The sequence below is a fragment of the Helicoverpa armigera genome, chromosome 23 (assembly GCF_030705265.1).
Source record: "Helicoverpa armigera isolate CAAS_96S chromosome 23, ASM3070526v1, whole genome shotgun sequence".
Lineage (NCBI taxonomy): Eukaryota > Metazoa > Arthropoda > Insecta > Lepidoptera > Noctuidae > Helicoverpa > Helicoverpa armigera.
The window spans coordinates 7,889,928-7,909,005 of NC_087142.1; the positions used below are offsets into that span (position 1 = coordinate 7,889,928).

The 19,078-nt window shown below is 35.5% G+C and overlaps 1 protein-coding gene across 6 annotated transcripts in view; it reads left to right on the top strand.

Annotated features, from left to right (window-relative positions):
* Positions 1-19,078, top strand: part of Cv-c (crossveinless c) — a 310,299-nt gene that overhangs the window by 279,498 nt on the left and 11,723 nt on the right. For all 6 annotated transcript variants that reach the window (XM_021331060.3, XM_049837538.2, XM_049837539.2 and 3 more), the window contains 5 exons: positions 5,539-5,652; positions 8,142-8,284; positions 16,288-16,897; positions 17,573-17,715; positions 18,905-19,045. In XM_021331060.3, coding sequence (XP_021186735.3) covers positions 5,539-5,652; positions 8,142-8,284; positions 16,288-16,897; positions 17,573-17,715; positions 18,905-19,045 — 1,151 coding nt within the window. The remainder of the gene's footprint in view (positions 1-5,538; positions 5,653-8,141; positions 8,285-16,287; positions 16,898-17,572; positions 17,716-18,904; positions 19,046-19,078) is intronic.

The following is a 19,078-nucleotide window of genomic DNA, read 5'->3' on the forward strand; positions in this document are numbered from 1 at the left end:
TATCAGACCGACTAGAAAGTTTGATTGGATTCACGATTACCTTCAAAATAAACTATCAATCAACTAGGGGCCTTAGTCTTAGTTCAATTTTGCTCTAGCTCTTACCGCCACTCTCAGAGACCTTAATGATTACTTAGTCACTCAAATAAGTCAAGTCACTAAGGAATGGCTTAAGTAACCATTAAACGTCTCTGAGTGGGGGAGTTATAATTCTTTTATTAATATCCCTTTAAGTAGGTAACTGAAATTCCAAAACAAAATAAGTACCCAAATTCTGCTATATGCCACCAATATTTATTAGATACATTGCTCAATGCTGTGCATCGTATCGGCAAAAGCTACAGATGTCTCGATTTTACACTTGAGTGCAACTTAATCGCCCAGTGGACTGAACTGAACAATTTCCTTTCTTCAGTTGATATTGCGTATTATGCAATCAGATTTTGTAAATTCAGTTATTTTTGCTGTTGATTAAAGTTCGGGTATGGTAAAATATATCCTGTGGTTATCGTGTTTCGGTACATGTTACAGTAGCAATTATGAACCTATCGGAGATTTTTTTTTTAATTCTATATTACCATGGGAACTATTCCGCGCACCCAGATAAATCGTTTTCAGGAATAATGTTTGAAGCAAACAATCAAACAATCTCCTTAGCTTAACAATCCAACTAAATTACGTAACATTATACTTACCAACAAACATAAACACAACCTGTACATATTTTCGCACAAAAATCTCATCACAACCCGATAATCCCCAGCTTAAGAAGGTAAACACAAAACAGATTACCCTAACACTGTAATACATAATTCTGTAATATCGATAAAGTGCAAATACAATGCCGTGTGTAATCCCAGCTTTGTAAGTTAAGCTCGTATTATAGGGCTTGCGTTAATCGATACTGTTCGATGCGAGGTAACTCCTTTCGATTATGCCAGCCTGGTAATTTGGATCGGGGTTGTTTCAATTTTAGCTAATATTTTGCTGGATTTCGTACAATGTTGCAATGATTTTTGATGAAAAAAAAATTTTTTTTTACTTATATAGACTAGGCATGATGTTTCATCCCATTTTCTTTGTAAATAATACAAAGAAGATAAACTTAAATCACTCATACCAAAATGCTTAATTATTTCGCAAGCCTATGCGACTTACGTTGAAAGATTATTTTATATTGAAAGATTTTTCCAAATTGAATCAGCAGTTCTTGAGATTAGCCCGTTTATCCAAACAATCTTGTCGTAATCATCAACAGCTTATTAAATTGTGTCGGAAGGCATATACATATAGCCCTCTTTTTATAGGAAATAGCAACATCACATTTTTATGGGAACAATACGTTTCATAGGATATAAGTATCTTTTCATAATTGGAGTAAGTGTTAATTGCTCAATTCGATTTCAAACTAAATCCAAGCTTCTTCAATTTGTATTTGTGTTTCGTACTTTCCTTTATTTATACAAACTCTTCAGCTTCCTAATATTCTGAGATTATTTTGTAATTTTCTTACAAATATCTACTTCTAACTTTACACTGTTAATAATCGTGTGAGCAGGTATATATCACATAATTATTTCGACCTTTCTGAGATCATATCGAGCAGACAGGCTTCCATCATTGTTAATGTAAAGCGTTGGTTACACTGAACAGTTTTGTGAGTTTGATTGATATATTGCTTGTATCAATCACGTTGTTTGTCAAATATTAATGTCAAGTTTTGGGTTGAATTGACAGTTTGAAGACGATATGATGTAGTAATAAAACTATTATAGAGCATTTAGGTAAAGTTTTTCTTTTTATTTTCTTTATCACTGTAGGTACTAATACTTCCGTACCAAGTCAACCTGTATCTCGAGGTATTTTTTATCATTATGTTTCTTTTTTTCCCCTTCGTTCCATGTAAAACACTGGTACTGCTGCATCTGGTTAAACAGGAAGCCAACCCCAACATAGTTGGGAAAAAACTAGACAGATGATGATGATTCTTCTTTTTTTTTGTATTTTCACCATAAAAACGGTCGTGATGATGTACACACAGCCTAACTAGCGTGATCTAACGACATTTAACCTTTGCTATGTTGTGCTAATTAGCTAACTATTAAGTTTCGAGTCCTTGAATTGTTGCGTGTAATTATACTTCTAATTATAACGCCTCTAGTCACGAATGATATTGATAGTGTCTTGTTGATAATGACGATTGAATAGGATTCAGGTGTATTTATAACAAAAATTGTAGACACATTTTAACCTTATGCTAGTGTTATGTCTTCTTCTTTCTTCTTTCTCCTGCCCTGTTCCCAATTTTACTTAGGGTCGGCGCAATATGTCATTTTCTTCCATTTTCCCATGTCATACTGACACTCACTCCCTTCCTATTGATATCATCTTTCAGGCAATCCATCTTTTCTTAAGTTTATGTATTTTTGTCAAAATTCATTTTAACCTTATTCTAGTGTTTATATCTGTGTCTATCGAGTTTATTGCCGGTTCTTCCCCGTGAGACCCAATCTATGGAAGCTTGCAAGCAGCATGAGGTTTTAAATTTTAAAATAATTTTGTAAAAAATTTGACTATGACTTTGAGATATGCTGAGGAATGGATAGTTTTTTAGTTTGTTAGGGAATAATAGGTATTAAGTTTAGGAAATCAAATAGAAAGTGGCTCCATGTAAAACAGTGGTACTCAGTTGCCACCGTTGACAGAAATAGACCCGACATATGTATATAATTGGAATAAACGGCAGATGAATAGGAAGTTGACCCCAAAGAAACTATTTATTTGGTAAGAAATATTTATGGTAACGTAACGAGTATCTGATACAAACAATTGAACTAACTGTTACAGTTCAACCAATCAAAGCCTTCACCAACAAAAAAGTATATCAATAAGAAATAATATTCAATAGCAAACCATTTACGTGAATGACTGTACTCTTTAGCTTTCCGACACACAGATAACTTAACCAACAGGAGAAACTTTATCATCTTCCGAAGATACGAGAGCACCGGTCGTGCTCATATTTAAATAAGCTCTTCACCCATGTCCCTTAGGAACATTTCTTCCTACCCCGATAAAATAATATAGCATGTGTTATTCGGGGAAAGCCTAGCTCCTCAACATTTTCGTTAAAAAAAATTCAAATGGATTTATTAGACCGATTTAAAAATAAATGTCTCCTTTTCACTTTATGAGTAACTAGCCGTTTTCCCGCGGTTTCACCCGCGTCCTGTGAGAGCTACTGCCCGCACCGGGATAAGTATAGCCTATGTTACTCGCAGATAATATAGCTTTCTAATGGTGAAAGAATATTTAAAATCGGTCCAGTAGTTTTTGAGTTTATCCATTACAACCAAACAAACAAAGTTTTCCTCTTTATAATATTAGTATAGAAGAAGTATAGATGTGTGCCTATTTTTGACAATAATTCTGTCACTATTTGTAGCGATAACTCCCCCGCGCGTAAATTGGCACAATTTTTCAACTTAACGATTCCAGTTGTTGAAAAGCTCTAAGTACCGATATGATCTGACTTCGCTGGTCATGGTAACAAATTGATCTCCCTGTTAATAAACGGCTAGTTTATACATTTAGCCACCTTCACGCCTTTTTGTAACGCTTCGAAGCTTGTTAGGTTCGTTTTGACAGCTGTAGGATTAAAAGATAAAAGATGACGATCTTTTGTAGGATTTAAAATAGTATTTTGTTGGTTTGTTAAGTGTATTATTGAACCATTTGCTATAGGCGCGACTGCTAGGTCCCTTTCCAAGTTGATAACGCTAGTTTGGCAATAGATTGCTTTTATATTTTGATAAAAATAAGAAGCTAAACTATGACGTTTTGTGTATGTGTGAACTTTTATCTAAAGAATATATTTTTGTCAGTTTTTTGCAATATATGTCAAGCCGCCATATTTATTCCTCAGTTAACTGATTTTGTCAATTCTTCCCTTAACACACTTTCAATTTTATGCAATACCAAAAAACATATTCTCAATATTCTCTCCTAAGTATCTGGTTGAAATCAATTAAACACAAATTCACAAAACTCGATACTATCTTACAACCAAAGCTAACAAACTACACCTGTCTTCACTCAGACTACACATTCACGAAGCTCCAACTTTATTGAGTGCAATCAACGCCTCACAGTGCTCGACTCAAAACAGATTAATTCAATTTAATTGAATTACATTCACTTGGTTTACGGGCTTGTAAAATAATTTGTGTTAATCCAATTACTTGGTTTCTATTGCGATCGGATTAAGGTTGTATGTCTCGTCTTTTTTAGATGTTTCTTCATTCTTCATCAAAGGAATCCTTAGTAATATTATAATTGTGAAAGTAAGACTACTTTTAAGCCAAAACGACTTCATCATCCTCCGAGCCTTTTTCCCAAACTACGTTTGGGTCGGCTTCCAGTCTAACAGGATTCAGCTGAGTACCAGTGCTTTACAAGAAGCGAATGCCTGTCTGACCTCCTCAACCCAGTTACCTGGGCAACTCGATACCCCTTGGTTAGGGTAAGCCAAAACTACTTAACTGATTTAATTGAAAGGCACACAGAGCTTGAGAAAGGACATACGCTACCTTTTATCCCGGTGCAGGGCATTGGTAAAACCACAGGGAAAAGCTAATAGTGATTCATAAAGGATATCGCCCTCCCGATCATAGTAAACATAAGTATAATGTACTGTAGAATTTACGAGTTCTTTCAGACGTTTTACGTTGATGCAGCAACGGTGTGTTTTTCAAGCACCCTGATAATACAGTCTAAGATACGCTTAGATGCATTTTTCTATGCAAAATATCTTTCCCGTATTCTCCTAAGATCCCTACATGCCTACATTCATTTGTTTATCGACTCCTTTTTCGAAGTCTCCTTATACTGCGGTATTACGTTCCTCGAATGAGAAGGACCCAGACAGGGTGATATTGTCTAGCAGGTCACTGCCCGACAGGCTACGTAGTGTCTGGCATGTATGAATATTCAGACTTTCATTATATGTGTGGTTCTCGGTAAAGAGTAAATGTATGACGTGAGTGTACTGAAAATTATGTAGATTTTCTTTCTTAATTGGTTTTTAGATTACGTCCTTTAATTAGAGTGAAGGTGAAAGAAAATTGGGCTGTGTTATTTATTAAAATATAAGTACTATTGTTATAAAAATTATTCCAAAAGATTTAACAGCTTGACTACCTACTGAAATAGCATATTTACAAAAATCGCATATGAACTCGACCCAAAGTTTTTCACCTAACACAGTTGTCTAATATAATAAAGATAATTGAAAAAAATTACATTAATTACAACTTTTTACCAGACTGCACCGAAAATAAAGGTTATGTTATAGCCTAATGACATTGTGGTAAGCAGTTATCGTGGCGCTAGCCCAGACAGGGCTCCAAATGAAACACAGAAGGGTTTTGTCCCATAAAAGTCTCTAATTCCACACTGCACCCACAGATGAGGGGTCATATAATTACCACCTTATAAAAAAATAACTTTATTCATAATTATTATTGTCTTCTCTTTCAGAACGACTCTGACGATGAGCAATGCGCTTTGAGCGACAAATGGCAGTACGAGAGGAAGTCACGCCGCTGGTCCAGGGTCGTGGAGATCACGCCGCAAGCGCAGAGGAGGTTGCAGGTAACTATAGCTTTACTGGTATTTAAATATCAAACTAACTCTAAAAACTATGTTAACACAGCTGTAAGTTAGGGCTGTGGAGTAGATATGATGTGGAAGATAGATTCGGGCTGCCCAAGACCGTGATGTTTACCACTTATTGGGGGTGGCTTATGTTCAGCTGTGAACGGCAATAGAATAATATATTTGATGATGGTTCAGGGGTAGATTTCAAATATACAGAAGGATAAAAGCTGTCATCATAATGCAGAAGTCTGTAGTACTGCTTCTATGACGAAGTGGAAAGAGCTTAGTTGTAGTGGTAACGAGGGCTTTGTCAAAATTTTCTAAGATTATGGACTATGCGTGTAGATAAACCAAGAAAGACTGTCATTGATCTCAATAACCAATTAGAAACCAATCCACATTTGTTTCAAAAAATATATATGTTGCTAGGGCGAATCTAAGTGTAGGTTGTACAGCGAGATAAATAGAAAATTACGTTGACAAGATACTTCCCACGCTAAGAGACTCTTCAATCCAATCAGTAAATGGAAAGTGGAAAAAATATGTGGGCTTGGATATGAAATTGATCATTAATCTTGTAACAAAAATCAAGAAAATACTTTTAAAATCATATTTTTTCTACTATTTATGAATCCCTCTAGTTATCCTGTATTTTTCTGAAAACAACATGTTATGGCGACTAGTATATTCCACACTAGCTAGTTTACGCGGTTTCATCCATCTCCCGTGGAAATTACTTCGCTCAACTGGATAAAAAGTAGCTTAAAGCATTCCTCGATTAATGGGCGATTTTTTCAGAATCGAACCAGTCGTTGTCGAGATAAGGGTGTTCAAACCAAAAAACATCAGTACAGATATATCACCTGTTAGAATATCCCCAAGATTGTATGATCCAAGACTGGTCCTATCTCCGTTGGTCCTTTTACTCAAAACTGAGACCTTTCAGTCCACAAACGTGACGGTTTAAGACCCTAAACGTTTGTCTTCTATTAAATTATGCATAAAGACATGAGTTGCTATTACAGTTTCTAAGTGGGGTCTGACAGTGCATTAATTAATATGGGTTTTGTGTTACTTGAGGTTCGTAATATTGTTTGTGTTTACTTAATGGGTGATAGATGCAGTTTGAGTGGCGTTTGTACTAAGAAGCTTTGATAGTTCTTAAGTATCTTTAGGTTATTTAATGAAAGCTTTATGGAGTAAGTGTTAGATCTGTCAGTCTTAACCAAAAAATATCAAATTAAGTACAATACTATGGCCGATATATTTCCATGAAACAAATGGTCTCAAACGCAATTGATTCAATAAAGTTTAAAATAAATATTTTTTTAAACCTACGTGGATTGTAGACTATAGATTTTATCTGTTTCACATATTTTTATTTCTAAAAATCATTTAAAGCAATATCTAAATCTGAAAAAACATTTTTCAACCGCTTCAAACAAAAAATATAGAGCAGAATTTTCGATACACATTTTTATTGTGGAAATCGAGTATTTCATCCGTACATTCAAGTTTTCAACGTTGGGTGAAAAATGGTTGATCGCACAACATTTGTTTCGGGGGATTTAAAAATATAAAGAGGAATGGATATCGCTCGGAAATGTACGGTCAATTGGATTATTTTTGTTCTGTTTGCAAATACAATGATATATAGATATCTCTCTACAAAGGCCATTTAAAATCGTGTTTCGTGGGGCACGATAAACTGTAGGTTCCGGGTGACATTTGAACATCTTTGGCAGTCGTTACGGGTAGTAAGAAGAAAGTAAGTCTGACAACCAGACTAATCTTGGGGTATCGGGTGGCCCGGCTAACTGGGTTGAGGAGGTCAGATAGGCAGTCGCTCCTTGTAGAACACTGGTACTCAGCTGCATGTAGTTAGACTGGAAGCCGACCCCAACATAGTTGGGAAAAGGCTAGGGAGAACATGAAAGGCTGCGTGTCGATTTTTTTTTTGTTTGTTTTACGTGGGTTATGCTTTTATGGATAAAAAGACCAAATGTTAACAAGTTCAATATTTTTTTATCTTATACTGAATATGTATGTTTGAATTGTCACGTGGGTTTTATGATCAAAGACTAACCTTTACTTTGTGAACAATTGAATTATGTTACATAAAAAAATATTTCGTATGTAATGTAATAAAACAAAGGCTTAATTCGAAAGGTCATGATGTAAATAAATAACTTTTGGAGAGAAATCTCACAATTATTTTTCTTCTTTTTACATTATGATCATACACATAAATTGTTATTATATTATTTGTTTCCATTTACTTTACAAATATGATCGAAAACCAGTAATGAGCTGGAATGTATGTTTGCATACCATTAGAAAAAATCTTTATATCCCACTAATTTCGGATGGCTTTGTACCTAAGTGCGCGAAGTAGTTTCCTGGGAAGCAAACTACAGAAAATAGCTAATCAATATTTATGTTATATTCTAGATTATTTAACATACTATAAATCTGTTTTCCAGGTGATAGCAGCCAGAGCATTAGCAGAAAGAGAAGCACGGGAAGCGAGGGGGGAAGTGGAAGATGATGAAGACGAGACCCTGCCCACGATAAGAGTGGGGCTTGTCGACCCTGAGGGGAACTATACTGATGTCGAACCTGATCTGTGAGTAGAACTTCATGTTTATTATGAAAATGGGGAAAGATTTTGACTGTCTCTTTGTTTGAAGGCATTGAATCAGCTCTGAAAATATACACCATAGGCAGCTAGGATCAAACAAATTTTTAATGTTAACGTTCATAACGCTCGTAAACGCGAGAATGTGAAAATGAAATAAATGATCTTACTTTGACTCTGACCATCCCTGAGTGACACAAGCTATATTTTATCCAGTTACGGGCGGAAGTTATCGTAGGAAAACTTCCATGTAGATATTAAAGATAATCAAACCAAGACCAGCTGAGAGCCAAGCCATGCTGAAAATGGATCTGTTGCCCATGTTCCTTCACTGAATGACTTATATGAAGGATTACTTAAAACAGACTGAAAACAAGATTTACATTAAAATTTTGATCACATGCACACCCAAAACTCAGTGCATAATGCAACGTAGATCCTAATTATTAATTTTCTAGAACATGGTCGCTGAAGCATTAATGCAAACGTTGGCACCTTGAATTAGAATTTAACTTTGCAACATGTTAGCTAGTTAGCTCCTAACTAGAATTTGAGCTGTTATGTCGGCACCGCTTTGTTATAGATAGTTTTAATCTCAATTTGTGCTGAGATCGTTTTAGTTCTGAAACTAAAACGTTCATGGTGAACCTTGGCTAGTAGGTAGTCATGAAAATTATAGAGTATTGGTTTCAGCGAAATTAATACTGATGAAGATCGTTGCCTATTACGCTGTAAAATATATTCTATAACAATACCTTAAAGCGGAAGAGCTAATCTCAAGAACTATTTATACGTTTTCACAATACCTGTTTTTAGTTAGTTAATTGATCAATCTCATTATGTTATATTAATTTTAATTCCCAGAACCTTAAATCTCATCCATCCATCAATCACAGCCCCTAGGTTGTCCGTCTTCGGACGTAGGCCTCCTCCAAATCTTTCCATTTCTGCCTACTTCTTGCCACTTTCATCTCATATCAGTAAGTTTTATTATATAGAGGTAGATTTACCCTTGTAGCTTGTAGTTGGGTTTCCAAAAGTAAGGCTGACTATTAAACTTTTGGGCTTCAGTAACTTTTTCAAAACTTTCGCCTTTCCCATTCAATTGTTATCCCAAAAGTTTTGTTCGTACCCAAATACTCTATTCAATGTTCGTATCGCCAACGCGTAGTTCAAGCGTCATTTTGCTAGCCAGGTATATTACAAGATTGAAATCATAAGTAGGTAAAATATAAACAATTCAAACTCGTCTGAAAAATATACGCATGAGTAGCATTTCCAGTAAATGGAAAAGTCACATCTTTTAATCATTTTCAATGCATATTAAGCAACGTTACCAACGTAAAAATACCAGGCGCACAGAAATTCACAGAGATTCTCTTGAACACTCATTGTCAAGCAACTGCAATCATAACGTCGAGACATCCCATTCGTCTGTTTTAATAATTAAAGAAAAATATTCACAAACAAAATTACACGCAAAAAAACCTCAACTTTAGTACAAACAATGGGTCTCTTGATAGTAATTTGTTACTCGTATTTCGTATTATTTCCCCAACAAACATCAGGTGCACAATATTCTAAGTACTAGGAGTTCAGAAGGCGCCAAGAGACTAAGCTCTTATACAAATTGGTGTTACAAAGGCGAAGAACAATGACGAGAGGGTGACCTCAAGTAGGTCGATCTTGAGACCGTCTTTACATGCTAGCGGAATTTTCACAAGTATATTCTTATCTAATTTCTTTGTAATGTAAAGTATAATGTTTATATTTGTTGTTTTTTTTTTGGGTGAGATTGTTTCACAAAGGAATAGTCCTTTAATGAAAAAGTGTTTTCTAGAAAGGTCCACTAGATTTGACTGAAAAGTATATAAAAATTAAGCTCAAATAAACCGTAGCTTCTAAAAGATTTGTGTATCTTTACAGCTTCTAGGCACTTTGATAAAATGTTGATGCTTTCATGCCACTATTCCTGAGCTCCCTGATACTTATCTATGTAAATAGATACCTCTTCAATTTCGTATCCAATAATACTTCAATACTTTACCAGCGCGATTTGCTAGAATTACGTCAGGTTTCTAGAACATTTGCAGCGAAACTCTTCAAAAAGGCAATCAATCTCTTAGCATAGCTACGTATTTGCACAGATCTTTCCGTATTTCCTTCTCAATGCTGTATGAATAGCGACGAAAGAAATACATGTAATTTTGTGCTAGTTTTTCCTACATCTTGAGCTAACTTTTCCCGCACCTACATAAAGAGTAGCCTATCCATTATACCTAATTAACTGTTTTAGGGCAAACGCTCGAAATCTGTTCAGTGGCTTTTGCACAAAACATTATGAAGTGATCTAATTACCTACATAGAAACTGGCCTATTTAATTCGCCCTGTTGTAATTTTTATCCTTAATTATGATGAAAATATATTCACTCCGGACTTCCCAGCAGGACTTAGACATCGTAGTGGCATTGTAAATTGCGGGTGCATTTTAGAGCAGTCACACTACTTAACCTATTATGTTGTAATCTTGTTTTTATTTCCTTGCATCAGCAAAGCAAGGAAAATTACAAGAAGTTTCTGTAGAATAAAGACTGGTGTGCTGCACTACTTATTTTTCAAATCGGTCCGCTAGTTTCTGAGATCAGCACGTTCAAGTTAACAAACAAACTTTTCGTCTTTATGATGTACTGTAGATTTAACTATTAAATTCATAATAAATTGAAACAAGAAATGAACAATTACGGTATGCTTTTAATTAAGCAGTAAACCAAACCCTGAATCATCTATGATATCAATCTCTTGCGTAATCAAGGGCCAATTATTTTAGTTTTAAGCATCTTCAAATACTGTTAGTTTGGGGCCACTAAAACGACTGCTACATTTCGACTCTGTTGAAATCTACTCGAAAAGCTACTGTTTTATTGGTAGTTTGGTTGTTTGAACCCGCTCATCATCTCCCGAACCTTTTCTCAACTATGATGAGGTTAGCTTCCAGTCTAACCTTATGCAGCTGAGTACTAGTGTGTTACAAGGAGTGACTGCCTATATGACGTCGTCAACCCAGTAACCCGGGCAACCCTGACATAAGCTGGTTCAATTTAGTAATTCCTGCAAATAAGAGAATTCAAGCAATCAAACGAACGAACGAACTCTTCAGCTTTAAAATATGAGGAGGTATCCTGTACATTTTTTTATACTTACCAATAATAAACACCAAAAATATTTTAAAATCGCTACAGCTCCAGTCAATCGCTGTTTTCCTAGCCCCAAAACCGATCCTCATTAACACTTAGATGATTACAGATTGTATGCGAGCTTATTAATTTGATTGTTACAACTGATTGATAGGAATGTTAAGTGGAATGATACTGACGTGTAACGGAACGGATGCGTATCAGTTTAGACAACGTGTAAAGGAACGTGTCGATGACCGATTCTTTTTGTTGTTGGTTTGGTGGTGTACTAGGTGTGAATTGCGATTGCACTTGTCTTTGAAGAATCTCAAGTAATAAATATTACTTAGATAAGATTTTAAGTTTTTGTGTTTATTTATCGCGCTTTCTCGGTAAACTAGATAATAAAATTAAAAATACACTGTTAGACTAGGACCTGATGAACGACATACCTACGCTGCTTTTTATCTACGAGCAGAAAAGAGTTCCTTTAGTATTCGGGTGTCATCGCGGAAAACATCTAGTTACGTATTTTGTTCTCTTTTTTATTGAGGAACTTAGATGCAGTTGTAATTCCAATTTATTCCTACTGAATTCAACAACAACACAAAGAATACAGTAGACAGACACACAGATCAACAGATTATTTCTCAATCAATACTCTATTTACATGTAACAGTTGAGTAACACTAGTTATCTCTATTATTTGGTATGGAGATGGTTCCTTAGCCTCGGGCTATTGTTTTATGGGATACAAGCCTGTTACCTGTTACGGTGATTGTGTATTTATATCTATTATTTATTATTTCAATGTGTTTATTTGTATAAGAAAATTACTGTTAGTCGATTTATTCCCACGATAATTATGAACTTTTTTTTATTACTAAAAGAAAATGTATAGAACAGCTTGTGACTAAATTTTAGCCGAATCGATCGATCATAAGGTTAAGCAACGCTTGACGCGGTCTATCAGATGATTGACCATCTTGTCATGACAAGTTTGTCACCGTTACGGAAGGCATGTTACGTTCATGGGACCTAGTTGTGATTTGTACATCTTTTGGCAGTCGTTACGGGTAGTCCGGGTCCAGAGAGTCTGAGAACTAGTGTTACCAAAGGGTAGCGATCGGTCCGGGTAACTGGATTGAGGAGGTTAGATAGTCGCTACATGTAAAATGCTGTTACTGAGCTGTCCTATCAGAATTCTCTCTCCATATGACCTACTTAGACATTCAAGAACACCATCAACAAACCTATCTCAAAAGTCTTTACCCGTTTACTATAAAAATCTTTAGCCACATTTTCTGACCACGTCGGCATCACTCAAAGACATAACAGTTAGTTAAATAGAGGTTAAAGTTCACAAGTGTCCGTCGAACGCTGTTATGGATCTAATCTATTAAACTTTGGTTACTTGTGAAGACAGAATATGTATCGAAATAACTTAAATTTTGAAAAAGGTTGACCTACCCTTTATTGTCTTGTCTCATCAGACTGACAATTAGCAAAGTTGCTCATACATACTGCGACTGACAATTTTCTCACTTATCTTTCAAGATATCTGCATTGTTTTTTGAACATTATGTGAGCATAACTTGAGACAACGTCGAAATCCTAAACAATGTAAGTACCTACTTACTTTCTTGCAGTAAGGAAACCTATACATTTTTGAGCAGTCATGTAAGAAAATTTACAGGACCGCTTCTTCTTTCCAGCTATAACACTACGAAAAACGGTCAAAGTTCGTTTTTTGGAGTGACATCATATTATGAACTAAGAAGTACTCATCCAAGAAGCCGCATTTCAATAAACATTTCCAACTTTGAACTCAAATGAACCGGCTCCAAAACTACAGTAGCATCATCTCTAAAACTAACAAAGGCCCTTTTACCATACCAAAAAGAAGCTCTATTGACTAAGAGCCTCATTAAACCCTTAGCAAATAGACCGTCACTCTGATGGCTTGAATCGAACAATGACTATAATTAAGCCAACATCCCATTTGTTCTACATAGGCCCTTCACCTATCACGTTTCTATTTCGGATTGCTAAACCTTCTGTAATGATAGGCTGTGTGCGAGGGGGTAGGTCCGTTTGGAAGCGGGAAGCGTTTTAGAATAAAATAGTTTTTGATTCAATTGTTTGTTGATTTACTGTCGATAGATAAAGGTATTAGTAGGCATTCATTTATTTCCAATTTCTTACTCAATAATAGGATCAATAAGAGGCATACGTCGTTATAAGAACATTTATGATTACAGTTTTGACTAGGTATACATTTATTTATCACAGAAGAATTAGCTAGTCTTGATTGTTTTGATCTAGTCATAAAAATTATAATCACAGATTTATTTACAGGTTCCAAAACTATATGTAAATATAAATTTTATCTATACCTATATTAGTTAGGGAAATTAGAGAAAGAAATGTGGGTGTAAAGTTGATCTGATTTAAAATATTTAACAAACAAATCGCGAGTAATGAGACCAAAACCTTATGTATTGCGTTGGCCCCACTAACCTACATAAAGGGCGCTCGTATTGAGAGCGGAAAGCTTTTAATGTAAGATTAATTGTTACTTTGTTACCGTGTGAATTTGAAGCGATAATCGAGCGAGTACACGTAAAGCCAAGTTCGAAGACACCTTGCGATAAACCATCCAGGAAATTAGATCGATCAAAAATTAATTGTTTTAGTTACAAGTCGAATTTGTAGACCACTATTGTAAGTACTAGCTTCCGTCAGTGTAAGTTCACCCGTTTGAGTTACTCCGCGCACCCGGATAAAAATTTGCCTATAGAGTTTCCTGATAAATAGACTACCAAAGGCTGAGTTTTTAAATTAGTCGAATACAGGTCCTGAGATAACCGCGTTCAAACAATCTTTTTTAAACGAAGCCTTGGTGTAAAATATGCATCTGATTTAACCACATTAAAATAATTTAGATAACGCGATACTCCCAAAAAATTGACTTTCTAATGACAGTTAACGAAAACAAGAAACTTTCTACTTCAGAACAATAAAATTTGTTAATTAAATGTACCGAGTTTGTTTGTTTGTCTAATCTGGTAATGGGATAACTGTGTTTTATTATTTTTTAGGAGTAAGATTCTTGGTAGAAAACTTCGCAAAATTTTACAATCTATCATCAAGATTTTGAATTTGATGGATAAGTTTTTAATTGTTTTATTTACAAGTAAATAAGTTTTTGTTAAAAAATCTGGAACTGTAATTAGTGTTAAAGAATTGATTTTCTTATTATATAGCCGAAAGTTTGGAAACAATATACCTAAATCTGACATAATTTAAGAACAGACATGACAAGTCTAATACATACCCGTTTTCCATATAATTTGAAAGAAAATAAATATATTAATATTGCAAATAATAGTTCTTCAATACATATAAGTAATATGTACACTAAAATGTCGATCGATCATAAGGTTATCTTGTCATGCCCCGTTCCTAATTGATGGGTCCGGACTGTCATTTGAACATCTTTGGAAGTCGCTATGGGTAGTCAGGAGCTATAAAGTCTGACAACCAGTCTTATCAAGGTTTATCGTTGTTACCCAGGTAACTGGGATGGGGCATTCAGACAGGCCGTCACTCCATGTGAAACAACGGTACTCAGCTGGATCATGATAAGACTGAAAGTCGACCTCAACATAGTTTTGGGAAAAGGCTAGGCAAATGAATACACTGAACTGCTGAACCCGAGAACTAATTAACTAACTTACAACACTAATCTCAACAAAGTTTATAATAATACCAAAAATAATATTAACTCTGTGCTGAAATTCATTTCTCTTTCACGAAAAGTTTTTGTGCCCGTAGCGCCCTCTAGTTGGAATTCCTAACTTTCATTCGCCAAGCTTTATGCGAAATGGAATCATAATATTAAAATATGATTGCAGTTTCCACACCGATGTGTAAGTTTTAATTGGAGTTCACATGAATTTGCAGTTTTGGGATGTAACTTTATCATAGTATCCTATTCTAAATCAAATGTTAGACTGATTTTGGGTTAGTGTAATTTCAGACCTGTCGAAAATTTCGAAATTCTCAACTAACTCTTGAAATAATCCTTCATCCACTTTATCCAGATAGGACCTAGATCGTCCAATTATATCTATCTTTTGTTGAATATTCCTTACCTTTCAGTATTTATAATGACGTGACAATATTATGTCACTCATCCAGCAATCAAAGGGTTTCTATTCCGACAGTGGTAAAACTTATTTCCACAAAATGCTTCACTAGCAAAGAAACACTCATAATCTCTCCTAGTCTAATTCAGTAAAAACAAACATACGCTGCTTCAAATATTTTCATATCCCGTAATTCCAAATTAAGATTATGTGGGAGAGAAAATCTAACAATAACCATCTCATCTTCGATAACGCCATTAATGAGACGCGATCTCAGCTTCAATTAATAAACGCCCAAATTTTGTATTATAATGGAAATAAATTGTTGTCTGTTAGTTTGACGAGTTTCTGCAAACTTTCGTACTTTGAGTTTGGAGCCTCCAAAGTTTGGTGTAGCTTTGGTACCATAATAGGCCTTTTCAAAGTTTATGGAGATGAGTTAGTGTGCTGCTAAGGTCGCTTTTGTGTTAAGGCGTGCGAAAAATGTCTTCAGAATTCATAAGATTTTGGTTCACAGTAATGACAATAATTCAAGATTTTCCAAATTGCCATTTCTTTTTTTTATAGCTATAAAAACAGGTCAATCAAAAGTTTTTGGCCAGTCTAAGAGCTTTAACTTTTTTTTATAAATATGTAAGATAAAACCTTACTATTTCTTTGTTACAGATTAACAGTACCAGGCCAAAATGTAATACAGTTACCAAGTGACAAAGAAGATGAAGAAGAAACAGGAACGCGTTTCCGACGCACCGGCTCCGAAAGATTACGAGACGGAGCGAAAGCCTTACTACGAAGAGTGGAATCCCTCAAAACGAGAAGAAGAAAGAGGCAAAACCGGACAGAAGTCATCGTATCATCCCCCCATTTCTTAGACGTACAACAAGATAAATACGCAGATCTAAGTTATATAGATATGACTCCAACTACGCCTACAGCATTTCCCTTCCCAGATTTCCACAGTTCTCCCTTACATGCACCGGCAATTAGAACCCAACCACCTTCGCCTATGACCGTTATGCCCCCATCTCCTATTGCTCCTTTAGAACAATCCTTTGTCCTCAACGCTCCTTTTGGAGATGACAGTTCGAGTTACGCCTCGGATGGTAGCATGGGTTCGAGCAATAAGAGTTCGAAATCAAAATTGGGGAGGGCGAAGAGAATCTTCCATAGAGGGATCAAGAATGATGATTCTAGTGCTCTCAGTGATTCGGAGTGCCAACCAGCTAGTTGGAGACATAATTATTATAAGGAGCATAATACTCATCAAAACACAGAGGTGAGTTTATTTAGATGATTGCTTGTGCCGTGAATGTTTTACAACAGTATAGCCATGGGGTTTTAGAAAACAGACCACTGGCTATCTTCTGTGATTATTATATTATATGAGCATTTACTTACAAATATAGCAGACTGATTCCTTAACTTCTTACATATATCTTTTTACTACCTTACATTCTAATCCAGCGTCCATACAAACTCGTACAAAGTATATCCAACCACAAGATATTGGTTAACTATTTCGACAAGATAACTTAGAGTGCCTCCTAACTACCGCGAATAGTTTGCGGAAACTCACTGGAACTACACATTACTATTACAAGTTTGGCTTATCGTGGACGAAGTTATCTTAACTATTCTAGGCCACTTAATATGGTATCCGTTATGGGAACTAATGTTCTGGAAGTTTTTGGTATCAATTACGAGGACAGTTTTCTTTTGTAGACATGTTTATTGAAATACGTATATTCTTCAAAACCTCAGTTCCCTGGAAGTGTTCTAAACTTTACATAGATTATGTGTTGTCCAAATATCCCTTAGTAAAATCTCATAGCAATGTAATTAGTAAGTGTAACCTATCAAAACACATAGGAGTTTTGCTGTCAAAGTCATGACATTTCTATATGCTAACATTCATATAACTTAAAGTATTGCTTTTTTTATTTATCACCAGGTCTACGTAGAGCCACCTTCTCCAGTGGAACTCAAACCAGACCCTGAAGTTCTTCGAGAAGTCCAGAAATCTCCAGGCCACACACACCATCGAAGGCAGGCCATAAGGACCAGTTCACTTAATTTGGGAAATGATGGGAAGAAGTACGTAACTTATTTATTTTTGCCCTTCTCAACTATTGTTGAATCTGCTTTCAGGCAAAACCTATTTAAAATTCCAAGCTGCTTCATGAAAGTTTATTAGATTAAAAATGACTTCGCCCGATCCAGAAATCGAACCCGAACAGTCGCACTATACGACCAACAAATCAAGCTGCATAATTATATAGATAGACACTGATTGGCGAACCATTACAAACGCATCTTATCGATCAAACTCCACTGTTACTAAGCCACGCTTTCCTACTTCCTGGCATATTGAGAATTGAATAATTCCTACTCAAAAGCCTGGATAATCCACCCCTCCCAACATCCTCAGGATACACGAGATCCTTCATTCTTGTTGATACATCATACAAAATTTTCTTTGAACCGCTCGTCGTTTGAATAGGACACTTGCAAAACAAAGGATAATGTATTTTGCCTGCGTCCTATGCAAACAGGCGCTCAATAAATCAAAATGGTTCAGTCATATTGAAGTGTAGTTTAAGTGGTACATGTCTTTTTATTTTATTCGAAGGTTTATTGGTCTAGTAGTCGCAAAGCGTGACTGCTGTATACGGAGTCTCAAGTTTAATTCTCGGTTTTTAGGTTTGTTGGTATAGAAGTCGCAAAGAGTGACTGCTTTACACAGAGTTTCGAGTATGATTCCTGGTTCTATGATAGCTATGTTCTATGATAGCTATGCCCAAAGCATGTTTAGTTTTGAGTCCAATCCTGAAGTCATCCATACATATCATCGGATATATAGGTACACTACTTCCAAAGTCACAATTTGTCTCCAAAATGACCATAACAGCTACATTTGAAAGCGACATTACCGCGTCAGAGCTAATTACTCCAACCAGCGGTCATTAGTTTAAAACTAGTGGCACAGTAATGGACAATGCTTACACAAGTGATTGGCATACTAATAGCTTTCTTGGCTACATTGCAGTATTCATTGTTTCTGTGAATAGTCAGTTTTTTGGTAGAAATGTGTTTTTGTGATTGTGATGTACCTTGCAAATGTAAGGACTAATTTTGGTGAAATTTTTGTTTCATATAATAGAATAGACGATAAGGATACTAATTAAGTGGCAATCAGTGATGTTAAACTATTTATATGCGAAGAAAGAAGAAATATTGTGTAATAAAGGAAGAATAAAGTAAACAAATTCCTGTTTATCTACAGGTTTCGTGATCGAAGTCTCAAAAGAGATAAGTCAGCGTCAAGAAGTTCAGAGCTGGATAGCAGTCCCAACTCAGCTGGATCCAGGTCACACGATGGAGACCAGGATGATGACGATGATAGTCTGGATATGAAGAGTAAGAAGTAAGTAATCAATAATAATTTATATGTACTCGT